The sequence below is a fragment of the Myotis myotis genome, unplaced genomic scaffold, assembly GCF_014108235.1.
Source record: "Myotis myotis isolate mMyoMyo1 unplaced genomic scaffold, mMyoMyo1.p scaffold_m19_p_13, whole genome shotgun sequence".
NCBI classification, from domain to species: domain Eukaryota; kingdom Metazoa; phylum Chordata; class Mammalia; order Chiroptera; family Vespertilionidae; genus Myotis; species Myotis myotis.
This window is the reverse complement of record NW_023416317.1, coordinates 56,131,244-56,152,119: the sequence shown is the minus strand read 5'-3', so window position 1 is coordinate 56,152,119 and position 20,876 is coordinate 56,131,244. Positions and strand designations below refer to the sequence as shown.

Genomic DNA, 20,876 nt, shown 5'->3' with positions numbered 1-20,876 from the left:
GAGGCAGCTGATCGATGTTTCTCTCTCTCATCGATGTTTCTAACTCTCTATCTCTCTCCCTTCCTCTCTGTGAAAAATCAATAAAATATATATTTAAAAAAAAAAAAAAAAAAAAACTTCATTCTGTTGGGTTTAGCTCCTCCTAATGCTAACTAATTTGTCTATTTGGATTTTTAAAAATGTTTTTTTGCAGTTTCAGTTGACATTCTATATCTATATATATATAAAAGGCTAAGTGACTGACCGTCTGTCCGACCGTCTGTCTGACCGACCAGACAGTACATATGACACACACTGGCAATCCTATATAATAAAAGGATAATATACAGATTGACCCTAATGGCGGAACAACCAGGAATGACTGGTCGCTATGACACACACTGACCACCAGGGGGCAGACGCTCAACACAGGAGCTTCCCCTTGGTAGTCAGTGTGCTCCCACAAGGGAGCTCTGCTCAGCCACAAGCCGGGCTGATGGCTGCAAGTGTAGCAGCAGGAGCCTTTCCCGCCTCCTCTGCAGCACTAAGGATGTCTGACTGTGGCTAAGGCCTGCTCTCCTGGGGAGCGGGCCTAAGCTGGCAGGTGGACATCCCCCGAGGCCTCCAGGGCTGCCAGAGGGATGTCTGACTGCCAGTTTAGGCCCGATCCCCCCAGGGAGTGAGCCTAAGCTGGCAGGTGGACATCCCTTGAGGGGTCCCAGACTGGGCGCAGGCTGGGCTGAGGGATCCCCCCCCACCCCCCCGCGGGCACAAATTTTCATGCACCTGGAGGTGTGGCCATGGTCCCTGCATGCGCGATTTTTGTCCCCATCTGACACTGGCCTTCCATTTAAATTAATTTGAAGACAGTTTCCTGTGATGCCAGCATTTGCAATGACTATTAATAAATCACAAGGACAAACGCCAGACAGAGTAGGAATATTCTTACCTGAACCCGTTTTCAGACATGATCAGTTATATGTTGCTTTCTCTCAAGTTCAAAGAGCATGTGACATTAAAGTTAAAGTTGTAGATACTTCATCACAAGGGAAATTAGTCAAACACTCTGAATGTGTTTTTACTCTTAATGTGGTGTACAGGGAGATACTAGGATAAGTTTGATCCATTTATCAGGCATTGTTTTTATCAAGGTTTTTATATCATGATTTTGTTTTTATATCATGTTTCTGTTGTTTTTGCATCATGTTTTTGTTTTTATATTATGTCTTTGTTGTTATTGTTTATTAATCAATTTATATATTATTTTATATACATTTTACTAATTTTCTTTCATCTCTGGCACTCCTGTTACAAAGAAAGGGTGAATAGCGATATTACAATATTTCTTCTAATTAATTTCCTTTCAGTGTGCACGAATCCATGTACCAGGCCACTAATTATTTTATATTAGTTTCAGATATACAGCATGGTGGCCAGGCAATTACATAATTTACAAAGTGATCCTCCTGATCATTCTAATACCCACCTGGTACCATACATAGTTATTATGGTTTTATTGACTATTTCTTTTAATTCATATACTGGGACAGGCAAAAATAGGTTTACAGTGTGTGCATGTTTAACAGTTCATTCCTATATTATTCTTCATTAGTTATTGTATTGTTTTCCGTACAAACAATTATAAACCTACCTTTGCCCACCTCTGTATTTGAATAGCTAATATATGGCTTAAAAATCCCAAAATATAAATGGCTACACACTACTGTGATGTTTCCCTTGCCCACTCAGTCCTTTACTCTTTCCACAGTTGTTCCTTACGTATCCACCCAGCGTTTTTATATGTGTGCACCGTACAAGCAAATATGAATACACAGTCTTTTGCATATACCTTCAGGAGTGGCTTAAAGTTTATTTTCCCTATACAGATCTTGCATATTTTCTAGATATTTACTCCTTTGGTTGCTCTTATAAATGAGATATTTTGTTGTTATTGTATATTTATTGATTCCATGTAATGATTTATATACAGTTGACCCTTGAACAACACGCAGGTTAGGGGTGCAGACCCCTGTGCTGTTGAAAATCCATGTAAAACTTGACTCTCCAAAAACCTAAGTACAGCTGCCTCATTATCCGAGGGGGCTGGTTTCAGTCTCCCCCCCCCAGACAGATATCATGTAACCTGTACGTGCATATGGACTACAGCAGAGTACGCCGGCACATCACTTCATTCCTGTGGGTTCAGCGTAGTGCTTAGCATGTGGCATGTTCAGGTTTTGCGTTTCGCACCTTTTTGGGATATTTTTCTTAGAATTTTTAAATTTGAACTTTTAGGTTCAGTTTATTAAGTTCAATGATGACTTCATGGTCTTTCGAATTTCAGTAGGGGTCTTCATGGCCTGAAATTACTGTATGCTAACTGGGCCGGAAACTGTAAGAAATCACCTTAAAATAAACAAAGATCTCATTCAAATATTTAAAAACTGATAAATGACATAGGAGAACTGGGAATGAAAAGCAGGAAAACTAAACAAGATCAAAGCTATAAAGAGGCTTAATGGGCACTGGGACATATCAGTAAAACATGCTTCGTAAAACAGTTAAGTATAATAAAGTTCTTCCAGCTGTGGGCAAACTACGGCCCGCAGGCCGGATCCGGCCCGTTTGAAATGAATAAAACTATTGAAAAAAAAAGACCGTACCCTTTTATGTAATGATGCTTACTTTGAATTTATATTAGTTCACACAAACACTCCATCCATGCTTTTGTTCCGGCCTCTGGTCCAGTTTAAGAACCCATTGTGGCCCTCGAGTCAAAAAGCTTGCCCAGCCCTGGTCCGTTGGGTGAAGTCCCTCGGGCTCAGCAGGAGCGTTGTGGTCTGGAGCACCCTCACCTCCAGCTCCACTTCCTCCATTGCCTGAACAGACTCCTCCCGCACCTCCAAGAGCTCGTATCAGATGTGTCAGATAGCTGCTTCCCACTTCATTTGTTCCTTCCTGCTTGTTTTTCTTTCATTTTTTAAAAAAATTCCGAGAGTTCTGCATCAAACTTAGCTTTCCAACTTAAGAAATTCTCAGTTGTAGCAGGAATGCCATGAAATAATTCCTTTTTGGCTTATTCTGTTTTTTTTTTCTTCTTCTCTCCTAGTTTGTATTTGGCCTCCTATTTTGTTTAATTTTTCTTGCACAGCTGTCACTAAAGTAAAGATCATCACCATAGCAAGGTCTTCTTGGGCCTGTAATGCTAATAACTTTTCAATGCCTGAGACACAGGATCTAGGTTTTCCTGGGAGAATGTTTTCAAAGGGGGGGCTTCATCTGGATATTTTTTTCTGTATGTAACCCTGAGGGCAGTGTGGAGAGTTTCATCACTTTCTCTAGCCTCCGGTGTCGCAGTAATAGTGAAGACGGGAGGCTTTCTGGTGATACTGTAAAGGGGTCAGGGTGATGGCTCCAGCGCCTCTGGCTTGCTGTGCCGCTCCTTGCCCTGTCTGCCACTGTGGTCCTCGCTGCTGCCCTTAGGTCGCCCAGGCACCCAGTGGCCGGCAGCAGGGATCATGGCCACACCACCCGAGGGGGCGGAGTGGAATATTTTTGATCCCTGGTTGGATGGTTGAATCTGCAGATGGAGAACCTGCAGATGTGGAGGGCCGATGGCAAAGGTGGTTTTTGATATGTCAGTTTGTATATAAATTTTTAAGGACTTTTTACCTTATATTTCTCTCATGATAGATGATGAAATATTTTACCAATTTCCCAAGTGAGAAAAGAAACTAGCTTTACCTGTTGGTTTAGTTTCATTCCACTGTTCTGATCTCATACTATTACACTATATTTTATTTTTATTTATTTATTTTCTAATATGTTTTTATTGATTTGAGAGAGAGAGAGAGAGAGAGAAAGTGTGGATGAGAGAGAGACACATCAATTGGTTGCCTTCTGCACAGACCCAGAACCTGCAATGCAGGTACATGCCTTAATCTGGAATCGAACCTGCGACCCTTTGGTGCATGGGCCGATGCTGTAACCACTGAGCAACACCAGCCAGGGCTGTTTTTCATGTTTTGATTGCTGATATTGATAATATTTTCTCCAGATCAGTCTTGATGTATGGTAATAGAAGGTCTTCAATATTTCTTGGTTCTTTGTAGTCTTATATAAATTTTAGAATCAATTTATTAATTTAAAAGATGGGATTTTGATCGATATTTATAGATTTTGTTATACATTTGCTTTTTATTTTATTACTTTGTTTCCATTTTTATTATGGATTTTCTGTTTCTCAAAGCATAATCAAATTTATTGGTTGAATCTTTGTAAAATATCTATAGTAGATAACAAACTTCCACTGTTAATATTTTCTTAAGTAATTGGTACGTAGTTGCCCCAAAAGTACAAACAGGTCATGCTGAGGGAGAGAGAGAATATTTATAGAAGTGTTTTCAGACACATGCACACACCACTCGGGAATAGTAATTTTGCTGAAACGTACTCATTGTCCTGATCTACTTAGTGTTGCCTTTCAGAGCATTGATAACATTGAAAGGAGCTGACATATTTGAGAGGGGAGCTAGTGAAGAGGGGAGCGTATATATTTAAGAAAATTTGGTGCTTAATTTCAGGAACACTGACCTATCTCAGTAATTAAAATGCTAATTGATATGTTTATCCTTGTTTTTCTAGTGACGTGCAGTTTTCGAGCATCTGTTCCTCAAGGGTTGGTCTTAGAAATAGGAGAAACGGTCCAGATTCTTGAAAAATGCGAAGGTGAGTATGGTGCTGTAAACATACAAACAGTGATCATTCGGGGCGGTATTATTTAGTGACATTAGAAGCAATCACTTGGAGCTGTAATTAGCCACATTACAATATACTATTATACAATCCTCCCTGATCTTTGTTCATCATATAGGTACAAGCTGTTTTCATATAACTGTTAGAATTAGTCTTTTGCCAAGAGTGTATCTGCGATATTGTTGTGTATAGTGACAATTCATCCATTTTCCTTTTGGTATTTTAAAATTTTTTTATTTACTTTATTCATTTTTTTATTGAATTTATTGGGGTGACACTGGCTACCAAGATTATGCGGGTCTCCGGTGCACAGTTCTACAGCATCATCTGTGTTGTGTGTTCACCACCCAAAACACGTCTCCGTCCACCACCATTTATTTCCCAAACCCTCCGCCACCTTCCTCCCCACAGCAATCATCATACTGTTGTCCATGTCCATGAGTTTTTTCTTTTTTTTTTTTCTTTTTTGCTCAATTCTTCCACTCCCTCCCCAATCCCTACCCCACCCTTGACAACTGGTAGCCTGCTCTCTGTAAGTCTGTCAGTATTTTGCTTGTTAGTTCATTTTGTTCATTAGATTCCACATATGAGTGAAATCATATGGTACTTGTCTTTCTCTGACTGGCTTATTTCCCTTAGCATACTGTTCTCCAGGTCCATCCATGCTGTTGCAAAGGGTAAGGTTTCCCTCTTTTTTACAGACGAGTAGTATTACATGGCGTAAATGGGCCACAGCTTTTTTATCCACTCATCTATTGATGGACATTTGGGCTGCTTCCAAATTTTGGGTATTATAAATAGCGTTGCAATGAACATAGAGGTATATGTAGTCTTTTAAAAAAATTCTTTATTGTTTAAAGTATTACACGAGTCTCTTCCCCCCCACCCCCCGCATTGACCTCTCCCCCCGACCCTAAGCCCTCACGCTCCCTGCTATCTGTGTCTATTGGTTATGCTCATATGCATGCATACAAGTCCTTTGGTTGATCTCTTACCCCCTCATCCCCCACCTTCCCTTATAGGTTGTATAGTGTCTCTGATGCTCTTATGTCTCTGGTTTTATTTTTGTTCATCAGTTTATGTTGTTCATTATATTCCCATATGAGTGAGATCATGTGATATTTATCTTTCTCTGACTGGCTTATTTCGCTTAGCATAATGCTTCCTAGTTCCATCCATGCTGTTGTAAATGGTAGTCTTTTGAATTAGTGTTTTAGGTTTCTTCAGATAAATTACCGAAGTGGAATTGCAGTTCCATTTTTAATTTAAAAAAATATAATATTACTGACTTGAGAGAGGAAGAGAGAGGAAAAAGAGAGATAAACATCAATGATGAGAGTGAATCATTGATCAGCTGCCTCCTGCATGCCCCCCATGGGGGATTGATTCTGCAACCAGGATATGTGCCCTGACTGGGAATTGGACTGTGACCTCCTGGCTCATAGGTGGACACTCACACTGCTGAGCTATACCAGCCGGGCTTGGGTGCCTTTTATTTCTTCTTCTGGTCTGATTGCTGTGGCTAGGACTTCCAGTGCTATCTATCTATATAATATCTATATATATAAAAGGCTAAGCGACCGTCCAACCTGCCGGTAGCTATGACATGCACTGACCACCGGGGGCAGACACTCAACGCAGGAGCTGCTGAGCTGTGATCACTTGGCAGTGGTGGTTCTCCGGTGACACACCCCAGAACCGGAGAGGAGGGAACCTGATTCCTCGCGATTCCTCTCGCACTCCAGGACCCCTTCAGGGATGTCAGAGAGCCGGTTTCGGCCTGATCCCCGCAGGCCGGCCAAGGGACCCCACCTGCCAGAGGGACCCTGCTCACTCCACAGACGCCCTTCGAGCCGCAGTGCCGGCCCAGGTGCGGCCGGCTGGGGAGGGACCGTGGGAGGTTGGCTCCAGGGCATGTCCGGCCCGTTTTGCCCAATCCCACTCTGCCAGCCACCACCCGGGACCACCTGCATTAGTCCCTGCACCAGAGGGACTAATTAGTTTCCTTTCAATGTGCACGAATCTGTGCTCCGGGCCACTAGTGTGAATAAGAGTGGTGAAAGCAACAACCCTGTCTTGTTCCCAATCTTAAGGAAAGCGCTTGTAGTGTTTGCCCTTTGGGTATGATGTTTATTATATGTCGCCTTTATTAGGTGAGGTATGTTTTCTCTATTCCAACTTTGCTGAGAGTTTTTATCATAAATGGGTGCTGAATTTTATCAAATGCTTTTCTGCATCTATCGATGTGATCATTGGGTTCTTAGCCTTCCTTTTGTTTACGTGGTGTAGCACGTTTATTGGCTTGCAGGTATTGTTCCAGCCTTGCCACCCTGGAATAAATCCCACTTGATCATGGTTTATGATCTTTTCACTGTATTGCTGTCAGTTTGCCAATATTCTGTTGAGGATTTGTGCTTGTCAGCTACCTGTCTCTCTGTCTGTGTGGCCATTACCCTGGGTTTGGGTGGGGGTAAATTTGCATTTTTCTTCTGTCGGGGAAGAATATGCTGCACCTTTGGAATAAAAAGTTTGAAACCTCTTGTTGGAAGGGCACTTGTTGTTGGGCTGCACTTGGAGCTTTTGATCTGGCTTGATTGGTTTGCACCCAGAATCTTTGTGGAGGACTGCTGGCTGGTGACTGTCACATGGCCTGATCTATATAAAGGCTTCATTCTGTTGGTTTAACACTGCTGACTCTGTGCTGCAGCCTCCCTGTCAGGAGCAGTTGTAGCGGCACTGTTGTCTCTGTTGGGTAGTATGCCCCCCTTACATTGGGTGACTTACATTTCACTATCTAAATAGTAATGCATATTTAACATAGTGCGATTCCCCCTTGTTGGATATTATAAATATGAAAACACTTGGCACAGAGCATGGCACAGGTGACTGCTGTGTTGTCTGTATGTTTAAAGAACCATTGCTTTCAGATTAAGTTATTCTTAAATTAATCACAGACCCAGAATATTTTAGACAGCCACTTTTCTTAATTTGTATTTCTCTTCTTACTGATTATTTTTCTAACCTAATGGGAGTAAATTTTTTTAAAAGTTTCCTTTAAAAAAATCAGGTTTGAAGTAAATTTTAAAATACATAAAGTATATTTGGCATGACCGAGCATAGAAGGTGTAATCCAGAATTAAGTTGACAAATGTAAACTCTATGCCGATCTTACTCCATTCACACAGCAAGTATTTACATAGTAGATAGTAAGCACACACACACACACACACTAGTGTGCCCCTTTCCTAATTTTATGGCAATTTTCTGGTATCCTCAGTTTCTTCTGTGTTTTTTTTTTTTGTATATTAATTACCTGTAAATAGTGTATAATGTTTCTCTGAATTTTATTATCTTTGAAAGTATAGCAAATTTCTAGCTGCTCTTCTAAAATCTACAATTTGTTTTTTGCTCATCAGACTGATGTGGTTATATTTTGTTTAAAATTCTATTTTCTGTACTTTTCATCTTCTTTGTAGACTAATTGCTTAAATATAATACAGTTTGCATAACTTGTAATTCTAAAATCTCTACTGATTTCAGTATAATACAGGATTTAACTTTACATCTCAATTAGGGATTTAGTTTAATTTATTACCTTAATTTTTAATCACATTTTATAAAGTGTCATTTTAGAATCTAGGTTTTATGATATATATTTAATCCTCACCTGAGGATATGTTTTTTTCTTGATGTTTTTAGAGAGAAACAACATTCATTGGCCTCTTGCACGCATCCTACTGGGGATCAAGCCCGCAACCCTGGCATGTGCCCCTAATGGGAATCGGTTGACACTCAACCACTGAGCACACAGGCAGGGTTGGGGATTTTAACAAAATATATGTTCTTGTTCATTTTAAAGAGAGAGGAAAGGAGAGGGTTAGAAGGATAGAAACATTAATGAGAGAGAAACATTGACACTGGGAATTGAACCAGTGAGCTCGTGGTTCATGGGTTGATGCTCAACCACTAAACCACACTGGCCAGGCCCTCTGGGGAGTTTCATGGAGTTGGATTACATGTCCTCTGAGGTCTTTTCTAGTTTTTTGTATCTTACTCAGTGAAAGAGCTTTGTGCCTTTATTATTTTTTGCCAACTTCTTTTTTAAAAAATTTATTGGGATGACATTGGTTAATAGAATTATATAGGTGACAAGTATACAATTCTATAATACATTATCTGCATAATGTATTACGACTCAAGTCTCCTTCCATCACCGTTATTCCCCCTTTATCCTCTTCTACCCCCCCCCCTTTCCTTCTGGTAATCACCATACTGTTGTCTGTATTTATGAGTATTTTTTGTTTGTTTAATCCCTTCACCTTTTTTTCACCAAGTCCTCCAAACCCCCTTTCTCTGACAGCTGTCAGTCTGTTCTCTGTATCTATGAATCTGTTTCTATTTTTATTTATGTTGTTCAGTAGATTCCACATATAAGTGAAATCATATGGTATTTGTCTTTCTCTAACTGACTGACTTAGCATAATACTCGGGATAGGAAGAATTAACATGATTAAAAGCAATCTATAGATTCAGTACAATTCCTATCAAGTTACCAATGACGTATTTCATGGAACTAGAATAAATATTCTAAAAATTTGTATGGAACCACAAAAGACCCTGACTAGCCTCAGCAATCTTGAAAAAGAAGAAGAAAGTTGGAGGAATCATGACCTTATATCAAACTATACTACAAGGCCATAGTAATCAAACAGAATGGTGGCCCTAACCAGTTTGGCTCAGTGAATAGAGCATCGGCCTGTGGACTAAAAGGTCCCAGGTTCGATTCCGGACAAGGGCATGTACCTTGGTTTTGGGCACATCCCCAGTAGAGGGTGTGCAGGAGGCAGCTGATCGATGTTTCTCTCTCATCGATGTTTCTAACTCTCTATTCCTCTCTCTTCCTCTCTGTAAAAAATCAATAAAATATATTGTTGTTTTTTAAAAAACAACAACAAAAAACCCCCAGCATGGTGCTGACATAAAAAACAAACATGTAGATAAATGGAACAGAATAGAGGCCAGAAATAAGCCAACGTCTTTATGGTCAATTAATATTTGACAAAGGAGGCAAGAACATGCAATGGGGTAAAGACAGTCTCTTCAGTAAATGGTGTTGGGAGAGTTGGACAGACATGTGCAAAAAGATGAAACTAGACCATCTTCTTACATGATACACAAGAATAAGCTCAAAATGGATTAAAGACTTAAATGTAAGACTCGAAAACATAAAAATCCTACAAGAAAATATAGGCAGTAAAATCGTGGGCATTTCTCATAGCAGTATTTTTTAAAATATTTCCTTGGGCAAGGGGAACAAAAGAAAAGTGAACAAATGGGGACTACATTAAACTAAAGATTTTTTTGCACAGAAAAGGAAATCAACAAAATGAATAGACAGCCCACTGAATGGGAGAACATATTTGTCAATGATACATCTGATAAGGGGTTAATATCCAAATTTTTAAAGAACTTACACAACTTTACACCAAAAAAAAAATCCAATTAAAAAATGGGCAGGCCATTTTGTGGGGAGAGGAGCAGCTCCGGCTGCAGCGGGGCTTTTACTGCTGAGGCTCTGAAAACAGCCGAGCTTCACACCCTCCAACAAACCCAAAGGAGCAGAGAAGACCGGGGCCCCCTACCCCCACGGGGACCCGGAACTGATCTGCTGTGATGGCATCCGATGACTTTGATATAGTGATTGAGGCCCTCCTGGAAGCTCCCTATAAAAAAGGATGAGCAGCAAAGGAAGGAGGTTAAAAAGGACGGCCCTAGCAACACCAGCAGCAGCACCGGCAACAGTGGCAGTGGGAGCAGCACCAGTGCGGAGGCAAGAAGGAGAGTCGGAGCCGTAGTAAAGGCAGGGATAGAAAGCGCAGTCGTAGTCAAGACCGTAGTCGAGACCGGGATCGGCATAGACGGAGAAGTAGTCGGAGCCGAAGTCGAGATCGGCAGCATCGTCACCACAGCCACAGCTGGGATCTTCACAGTAGTGAGTCCAGAAGTCGGGCCCCACGTCGTGAGAATCGTGTGCACGACAGGAGTCCACCACTTGCCGCTGGGCATAGGTATGAACACAGTAAGAGTCCTCATTTCAGAGAAGAGTCCGGTCAGGGAGTCAATTGATAATCTGAGTCCCAAGGAGCGTGATGCCTGAACAGTTTTCTGTATGCAGTTAGTCGCCCGCATTCGGCCTCGAGACCTGGAGGACTTTTTCTCTGCTATTGGCAAGGTTCGGGACGTACATATCATCTCAGATCGGAACTCACGTCGTCCTAAGGGCATTGCCTGTGTGGAATTCTGTGAAGTCCCGTCTGTGCCACTGGCCATTGGGTTGACAGGGCAGCAGCTGCTGGGGGTGCTTATCATTGTACAGGCCTCACAGGCTGAGAAAAACCGACCGGCAGCCATGGCCAACAACCTGCAGAAAGGCAGTGGTGGACCAATGCGCCTCTGTGTGGGCTCCCTGCACTGCAGTATTACCGAGGACATGCTCCGGGGCATCTTTGAGCCCTTTGGCAAAATTGATAATATTGTCCTGGCCTGTCAGATACAGGCCGCTCTAAAGGTTATGGTTTCCTTACGTTCTCTGACTCTGAGTGTGCCCAGCGGGCCCTGGAACAGTTGAATGGCTTTGAGCTTGCTGGTCGACCTATGAGAGTTGGCCTTGTGACTGAGCGACTGGATGGTGGCAGACATCACTTTTCCTTTTGGAGACCAGGAGCTGAATCTGGGATCAGCAGGTGGACGTTTGCAGCTCATGGCCAAATTGGCAAAAGGCTCTGGAATCCAGCTGCCAACCACAGCCGCTGCCGCTGCCGCCGCTGCCCAAGCTGCTGCTTTGCAGCTGAGTGGAGCAGTTCACTTGGGGGCCCTAAACCCAGCCGCTCTGACTGCTCTGAGTCCAGCCCTGAACCTTACCTCTCAGGCAGTTGCCTCCCAGTGCTTCCAGCTTTCCAGCCTGTTTACCCCCCAGACCATGTGAGTCGCAGGACCTCATTCATTTTAGACTCTGGTTATTTTCTTTCGTTTGACTTCCATTTGCCTCTTCTCTTTGCCCCGAGTAAATCAGTGGCACAGTACATTGCCTCCCTATGCCTCTGGGTCCTGCCACTCCCTTCATATCTACCATTCTACAGCCCCTTCTATCCATTTTGTGGATCAAGCCATCCTGAAGCCATGGACAGTAACTCTGGGGGAGTTGGGGTCACCCTTAGGCACCAAGAAGAGCTCCTGCCCATGGACCCGCTGGGAATGGACTCCGCTGAGCAACCACTAGTGGAAGAGAAGAGAATTACTGAACACCTGCTTTTCCACGTCCACCATCTCCTGGGATGGTCTTCATTGTCCTTTCCAGCCACCTCTCAGTGAGGCCTCCATTCCTCCTCTGCTGAGAAGGCGTTAGGGCATTAACTGAAGGAACTGATTTCTTGTCCCCTATACCTTTACCCTACAATTTTGTCAAGGAAAAACCCTTAAGCCTTGTGGTCCAAGAGGATTTTTCAGTTTGGGGGCTGAACCTTGAAGGTGGTGGCTTGATGCTACAAGGGCCCTGGAAGATAGCTTGGACATGTATGTGCATTGTAAAGCCTGCCTTAGACCTCAGTTTGGGGCCAGAACTACTGTGGGCACTGCAGTTTGCTGGGAGCTATAGAAATGATCTATCCTGCCAGGTATTTTGGATGTCTTAGGGGCATTCAGGAATTTAGTGAAAGATGGGGTACCTTTCCAGTATCTTCCATCTTCTTTTGTATAGTTAGTTGTCCTTCCTCCCAGGTCTTTCCTTTGGTCCAGGAAGGGAGGATGGTGGAGAGGCTGCTACTCTCCACTACTTCCGACGTGCCTCTACTGTGGGCTCCATCCCAGTGCTAAAGCCACTCCTGTCCCCTACTTGGGCACATATGAGCCCTTCTCACTGGACTTTATATCCTTGAGTCTGTGTACATAAATTATATATATATATAAACTTTGTACAAAAGGCAAAAAAAAAACCAAATGGGCAGAGGACCTGAATAGATACTTCTCCAAAGAGGACATGCACATGGCCAGTAGACATTTGAAAAGATGCTCAGTCACTAATCATCAGAGAGATGCAAATTAAAACCGCAAGGAGCTATCACCTCACACCTGTCGGAATGCCTGTCATTAATCAACAAACAACAAGTGTTGGGAGGCTGTGGAGAAAAGGGAGCCCTCATGCACTGTTGGTGGGAATGTGATTGGTGCAGCCACTGTGGAACGCAGGATGGAGTTACCTAAAACAATTAAAACTGGAACTGCCATACGACCCTGTGGTTCCACTTCTGGGAATATATCTGAAGAAACCTGAAACTCTTAACTCAGAAGAATATATGCACCTCTGTGTTTATTGCAGCGTTATTTACTAGTACAATAGCCAATATTTGGAAGCAGCCCAAGTGTTCATCAGTAGATGAGTGAATAAAAAAGCTGTGGCCCATTTACACAATGGAATACTACCTGGCTGTAAAAAACAAGGAAATATTACCTTGCGACAGCAGAGATGGACCTAGTCCTAGGGCGTTATCCTTTCTGAAGAAAATTGAGAATGTTGTATTTATTGTAAGGCTGTTCCTTTTGGAGTAAATTACTAATGAAGGCACAGTTAATTATTTTTTCTAACAATGCTCATGTCTCACAAAATGACAGCAGTGTGATTTTAATACCCTTTGTATGCTTCGTTTTAGGTTGGTACAGAGGAGTTTCAACAAAGAAGCCAAATGTAAAGGTACTGAATAATTTTATTACTTTTTTAATGTAGGAGCTGCCTAGTATGTTTGTTTTGTATAAAAACAATCCTCACTTGCCCTTTAAAATATTTCACAGAGGCCACGCTCGTGTCTTCCTTCTCAGAGCTGGCTCAGTCTCTGCTCTGTCCAGCACTGTGAGAATGGTTCTTACTTTAAAGGATAGGAAATACATATGTGGCCAGAGCTGGAAAGCGTATTTTGGAAAAGCCTATTAGGACATTTAAATTTTTTAAAATTTAAATTCTTCATTGTTGAAAGTATTGCATATGTCTCTTCCCCACCACCCCCCCCCGACCTCTCCTCAGCTGCTCCCTCCCCCCACCACATGCCCTCACCCCCACACTGTCTGTGTCCATTGGTTATGCTTATATGCATGCATACATGTTGTTTGGTTGACAAAACTAAATTGACTTATTCTTAGGCCCAGTTTTGTGGAGCCATGTGATTAGTTAGATGAATTTTGTTTTGTAAAATACAAAATGAAAAGATTTTCAAATAATATTCAATTAGGTGTTTTTGTTGATCATACTGTTAATTGTTAAAAATATGAATTTAAACAAGACTTACAAGTGTAGAATACTAATTTTATTAACTAGATTTTATATGTTTATTCTGTTACCAATTAATGTTAATTTGAGCAAACAAAATAATATTTTAATTAGCAGTTATAATATACTTAGGAACACTCTTCTCAATATATTTACAAAATCTTTTTTTTTTTTAATCCTCACCCAAGGATATTTTTTATTTTAGAGAGAGTGGAAGAGACAGAGAAAGACAGAGAAATATTGATGTGAGAGAAACACTGATGTGAGAGAAACGCATCGATTGGTTGCCTCCTGCATGTGCCCCTACCTGGGCTAGGGATCCTGCAAATGGGGTACATGCTCTTGACCAGGAATCTAATCCACAACCCTTTGGTCTGTGGGCTGACACTCTAACCACTGAACCACGCCAGCCAGGGCTAATTGGTTAGTTTTTAAGGTAATAACTATGAGAAGACAATATCTTCAAACCTTAAATTCTCATAGCCAGGGCTTCTCATCCTAGGCACTATGGATATTTTGGGCCAGATACTTTTTTTTTCATGTGAGATTTGATGAGTTCACATTTATCAAAGATCTACTGTGTGCCTGATACAGTATTAAAAATTCCAGATATATTGTCTCATTTATCCTCATAATTATAAGTACTGATGTCATCTATATTTTATAGTTGAGGATGTTCAAGTTCAGAAAGGCCAAGCAATTTGCCACGCCCACAATGCTTACAAGTTGAGGTTTGAGTTAGTCTAATGCAGGGGTGGGCAAACTTTTTGACTCAAGGGCCACAATGGGTTCTTAAACTGGACCGGAGGGCCGGAACAAAAGCATGGATGGAGTGTTTGTGTGAACTAATATAAATTCAAAGTAAACATCATTACATAAAAGGGCACGGTCTTTTTTTTCAATAGTTTTATTCATTTCAAACGGGCCGGATCTGGCCCGCGGACCGTAGTTTGCCCACGGCTGGAATGTGAAAGCCAGTATGTTCTTATTTTATCATGTGGACCCAAGATTAATATTAATAGCTCTTTATAGCATGAATACAGTTTTTTGGTGTGTTCTTTGTTAATCCTCACCTGAGGATATTTTTTCCATTGATTTTTAGAGAGTGCAAGAGAGGGAGAGAGACAGACAGAAACATAGATTGGTTGCCTCCCGCATGTGCCCCGAACAGGGTCAGGATTGAGTCTGAAACTGAGGTGCATGCCCTGAGTAGTCCGCAGGCTGACACTCTATCCACTGAGCCAAACCGGTCAGGGCCCTGTACATTTTTCTTAATAATATGGTCACAGAAGAATTTCAGTAGGTTTTTCATAGCTATTAACAAATTTGGTTTAGAAGGAACATACCCCAACTTAATAAAGACTATATATGACAAGCCCACAGCCAATATCACATAGACAGGGGTGGCCGCTCTCACCACTCTTTTTTTAAAAATATATATTTTATTGATTTTTTTTTTACAGAGAGGAAGGGAGAGGAAGAAGGTGAGGGAGAGAGAGTTAGAGATATTGATGAGAGAGAAACATCGATCAGCTGCCTCCTGCACACTCCCTACTGGGGATGTGCCTGCAACCAAGGTACATGCCCTTGACCGGAATCGAACCTGGGACCCTTCAATCCACAGGCCGACACTCTATCCACTGAGCCAAACCAGTTAGGGCTCAGCACTCTTACTTAACATAGCACTGGGAAGTCCTAGCTAGTAAGAAAGGGAATTAAAAGGTCTTCATATTGGGAAGGAAGAAATAAAATTTTATTTGTTTGCAGATGATATTATTTGTATAAAATCCTAAGGTTCCACCAAAAAAACTGCTAGAACTAATCAACAAATTAAGTAAAATTGCAGGACATATAATTAACACACAGAAATTAGTTGTGTTTCTATATACTAACAATTAAATATCTGAAAAAGAAGTAAAGAAAACAATCCAGTTCACACTGGCATAAAACACAATAAAATATTGAGGAATAAATTTAACCAAAGAGGTGAAAGATGTGTACACTAAACTATAAAATGCATTACTGTAGTTTAGCTGCTGATGGCCTTGTGTGGTATAGATTGAGTTTATTATTGTTAGTGGTGATGGTCAAATAAAAAATTTAGGCCATTTGTGGGTAAAAGAAGAAATAAAAAATGTGATTTGTGTTTTATGGGAAAGGAGTTTCATACATCAGGAAAAGGATGAAACATTGATTGGAAAACTTAATTTTTTAAAACAAAATACATTTTTTATCCATTAGGAGTTGAAATCATGTTATGGCAAATACCAAAGTGGAAATCATTTAGAAAGAATAAAAGAAAAATTAGTTATAGAGGTTCCCAAATTGATAAATTCTTTTGAATACACATATTAGCCAGAGTCTGAGAATTGTTTCTCTAGCGCTGAGCAGAATAATCTGGGAGTTGTTGGCTAGACAATATTGTTGATTTTAGATCCATGCCAAGCTTTGTACATTTTATATCCTGAGAATGATTTGATGGAATATTTTCAATCTGTAACTTAAAAAAAATATAGTTTGTAGTTAAGATCACAATTTTTCCCTGAGGATAGACTCTGATTGAAAATGACAATGAATATATAATATAATTTGTAAAACATTGCATTCTTAATTAGGAAAATGGTTGCTATATCAACAGATCTATTATGTTGTTGATAGAGTATTTCTATGCTGAAATCTGACTTCTGTTTTAGTATATGTGAGAGATTAATCACAAATTATTTTTTCTAATAGAAAATCTCTTCTCTTTTACAGGGGATCTTTCCTGCAAATTACATTCATTTAAAAAAGGCAATTGTCAGTAATAGGGGGTGAGTAGTTGGCCCTAATAAATTTATTTAGTTTTTGTCGGTTGCAGAGGAGGGCTTTGGTTTTGATTTTTTTTTTCTTTTTTCTTTTTTTACTGGGCTTTTAGGCAGGAATGGTACAGAGCAGAGTCAGGGATCTGAAGAATTTAATGAAGGGGTGAAGTCAAGTGGTTGGGTCAAGGGAGGAAGCCAGCTGCTGGGGAGGATTAGCTGCAAAGTATCAGTCCAGCATGACCTCCACCTCTCCCACCTCATAGTTGATTTTTTGTTTTTTGGTTATTGTATAAATACATGCTATTGACATGTTTTCCTGCCAAAAATATACTTGCTTCATTCATCATACGTAATTCTGAGGACATAATTTTTTGTTAAATACTGACAACTTTAATTTGTTTTCCTGTGTCCTGGAAAGATAACCTGAGTTGTGAATTTTTTAAAAACAATTTTGCATACAGTATTTTTTTTAAATGATGTACTAGTACTATTTTAAGAACAATCCTTGGTAGAATAGGAGTTAGTGATAAATTTCACATTTTGTTTATATATATTTTTGTTTATATATATCTCAAAGTGAGGGAGACTTTTAAAATCTTTTCTTTTGCTGATAGAAATTGAAAAAACATTGAAGGCATATGTTAAGGGTAAAAAGGTAGTGGTGATCTCTTCAGTGGTACCTTGCAAGTGGTGAACCTGTGCTTTTTGTTCCTGTTCTCCCTCTACATCTAAGCTCCTAGCTGTCATTGCTAGCTTTTGACTCCAAAGCCAGGGAGGCCTGTGATTTCACCCTGGTTTTCAGAGAAAGAGAGAGAGGGAGAGAGAGAGAGAGAGAGAGAGAGAGAGAGAGAGAGTGTGTGTGTGTGTGTGTGTGTGTGTGTGTGTGTGTTTTCCCCCCCTGAACTGTTGCTGCTCTACTGAGATGGTCATTTTATCCGGGAGTTTAGAAATGTATTAGGTTTTCTGTTTTGTATTTTTTCCTGCAATATATTTGGAGGTGAGGAAATATGCCAAATATGAATTTATAGAGCTATTTTGATGAGAAGTCTTTGTAAAATACATTTTAAAAGTACAGTATAAAATTTAACTCATTTTTATATTGCTTTATTCTAGATGCACTTTGATAATTTATAATGAAAATTAAAAAACATGTTTAAAAAAATATTTTTATTGATTTTAGAGAGAAAGGGAGAGGGAGAGAGAGAGAGATAAATGCCAGTGACAAGAGAGAATCATTGATTGGTTGCCTCCTGCTCGCCCCCCCCCACCAGGGATCGAGCCTGCAACCCAGGCATGTGCCCTGACTGGGAATCAAACTATGACCTCCTGGTTTATAGGTTGATGCTCAACCACTGATCCACACTGGCTGGGTGAAAATTAAAATATTAAGTATTTTAAGAGTCAACAATAGGTATCATTTATTAAATATTTTATATCCTGGGCATTGTATTTGAGACTTTACACCCATTACATTACACGTTGGAATCCCAGATTGGTAGATGGGATTATCTGCTTATTTCAGGTGCGATAGGCAAAATTTTGAAAGTTCAAATATCTTTACCAAAGTAGCCTGGCTAGGAAGTAGGGAAAATAAGAACTGAGAGGCCAAGTTATTGATCCTACAGGAATTACTAACGTTGTGGCCCCACCCCAAAACAAAGAAACAGAATTTCCGGAGGATGAGGCCCAGAAATCAGGATTTTAAAAAGATTCCCAGGTGATTCTAATGTGCAGCCAAGGTTGAGAACCCCTGTGATAGATGTTTCTCTTTCACATTGATGTTTCTTTCTCTCTCTGTCTTCCTTCCTCTCTCTCTCAAAATCAATTAAAAATATCCTTGGGTGAGGATTAAAAAAATTAATATAAGCAAGACTTGGGCAATGCTTATTGTCTTTAAAGAGAAAAAAGCTGAAAATGGTATTTTTAAAAGTTTGTCTTAAAGGCAGTATGTACTTCTAAAAAAGTAAAATTGAAGACAGAGCGGTATGTGTGTGTGTGTGTGTGTATGCACATATATATCAAAACCCATATGTTTTACATTAATTCAGTTCACTTACACCAAGCATGTCAAACTCAAAGGCTAACATGGCACAAATAAACAAGGTTATGTGGGCCACAAAAAAAAAAGCTTAAATTTTCATAGAAATGTAGGTTTATTTCGATAGAGACATGCTGAATACAAAGGGCTGAAATAAATGAGTCATCGTTAACATAAAATAATAGAACATTTTTATAAAAATTAATATTTTTTCGTGAACATTAACTCACCAGACACTGCATAACTCCACAAATCAATAAGTGTAATGCAAATAAACCTATTTTTCTTGGTTTTTCGAAAGTGAAATATTTCCTGTTGCGAACACCAAGTCAGTACAAGACTAATGATGTGGCAATTGATTGCTAAAATATTTGCTGCTAGTATTAGTGGAGAGAAATGGTGCGCCTGTGCGTAAGGCGCGTAAGGGAAATGAATGCAACATGATTATAGTCATCAGTCATTAGCGAATGTTGTAGTTCATTATTAATAATTATGTATAACAGGATATTGTAAAAATTAAGTTACAAAATTTTTATTAAAATGTTTCCTACATACCATTATATTGGCTGGGCCGCAAAAATATTCATTGTGGGCCACGTGCGGCCCGTGGGCCGCGAGTTTGACATGTTTGACTTAAGCTATTGCAGGATATTAATGCAGAGGATCTTAAATTAATCAGGTGTACCTCTTTTTATATTTGCATTAATTTAAAATTTGAGTTACACATGTTGAAATGAGCAATACACAGTATTCTGGTAATTTATCAAAGATAATGTGGCTGTTTTTTGTGGTCGTAGGCAGTATGAAACTGTGGTTCCTCTTGAAGATTCCATTGTGACTGAGGTTACAGCAACTCTACAAGAATGGGCCAGTCTGTGGAAACAACTCTATGTGGTAAGTAGTTGATAGTTTATCATATCATTAAAGTTCCATTGTACCAAGTAAAAAAATTGCCTTGCCTATGCCAATTGCAAAATTTTTAGGTTTCTGAATATTTGCAGTTTTTCAAATATATGTTCTTAATATTAGTTGAAAAATGGGCTGAGTTTTTATCAACCTGAAGAGAACTTATTATTCACATGCCTGCAGTCTCTCCACCCTGTCTCAGTAAGTAAAATGTAAGATCCATAACACCAAGGGTTTTAGCTATTTTACTCATTGTTGGACCCCTGGAAGCTTCCATAAAACAGGTATTTGCTGAATAAGTGAGCAAACTGGAGAGTTACGTTGTGAACCTAATGGTAGGTAAAGGCCAAGAAGTTGTATCAACAGTTTCTTACAGCTACTAAACGTAAAAGACATGTCATACATGACACTATTAGGACAAGAGTTAATAAAAACCCAGGCAACATCCTCTGGAAATATAGGGTAGAGAGTGATAAGACACAAAATTTAGACCAAAAATAAGTGACAGGGTTTGGGTTCTGAACAAGATGGAGTAAACCCACTTGACTTTACTCCTAATAATCACAGTTTTTGTTAATAACAATTTTAAAATGAATAGTCATATGTTACCATATGGATGATGTATACTGTATTGGACATATGCTCTTAACTTTATTACTATTAAAAACCCTTAGTGAACACCTTTGTATACTAATTTTCAACTGTATTTTTAATTGTTGTTTTAACACATTTCGCTCAGGAATTTTCTTGTGTTTCGCACGCCATCTGTTAAGGACCGCTCACGAGTGTTCTTGTTTTTCACGCCCATGGAAAAAGGAGCGAATCTAGATACTTATGTAAATTTTGTTTGGTCCCTCTTCATAGAGGAAAATGTTTTACGCAGTACCATACGTTAAAGAAGTACTAGGAACTTTAATTGTTTGTTTTTGTAAATAAAAATGTTATAATTATTGAAAAACAACACCTAATGTGCATTATGATGATTTAAATAACGTGCAGTTTGCCCAAAAACTTGCCATCTCTGGCGTATGTCTTAGAGATTTCTATGTGGTATGCAATGTGTTAAGTAATTTGTTAAAGA

General features: G+C 39.9%; 1 protein-coding gene and 1 pseudogene across 13 annotated transcripts in view; both read left to right on the top strand.

Annotated features, from left to right (window-relative positions):
• DOCK3 (dedicator of cytokinesis 3) overlaps window positions 1-20,876 on the top strand; it is a 182,516-nt gene that overhangs the window by 32,156 nt on the left and 129,484 nt on the right. For 10 of the 13 annotated variants that reach the window (XM_036333427.1, XM_036333432.1, XM_036333429.1 and 7 more), the window contains exons 2-5: window positions 4,624-4,707; window positions 13,440-13,480; window positions 16,805-16,860; window positions 19,687-19,783. In XM_036333427.1, the coding sequence (XP_036189320.1) occupies window positions 4,624-4,707; window positions 13,440-13,480; window positions 16,805-16,860; window positions 19,687-19,783 (278 nt within the window). Of the gene's footprint in view, window positions 1-4,589; window positions 4,708-13,439; window positions 13,481-16,804; window positions 16,861-19,686; window positions 19,784-20,876 lie in introns of those variants that run through there. The other 3 variants (XM_036333436.1, XM_036333435.1, XM_036333431.1) reach the window with 2 other exon arrangements.
• LOC118668433 lies at window positions 10,318-11,959 on the top strand (annotated as a pseudogene).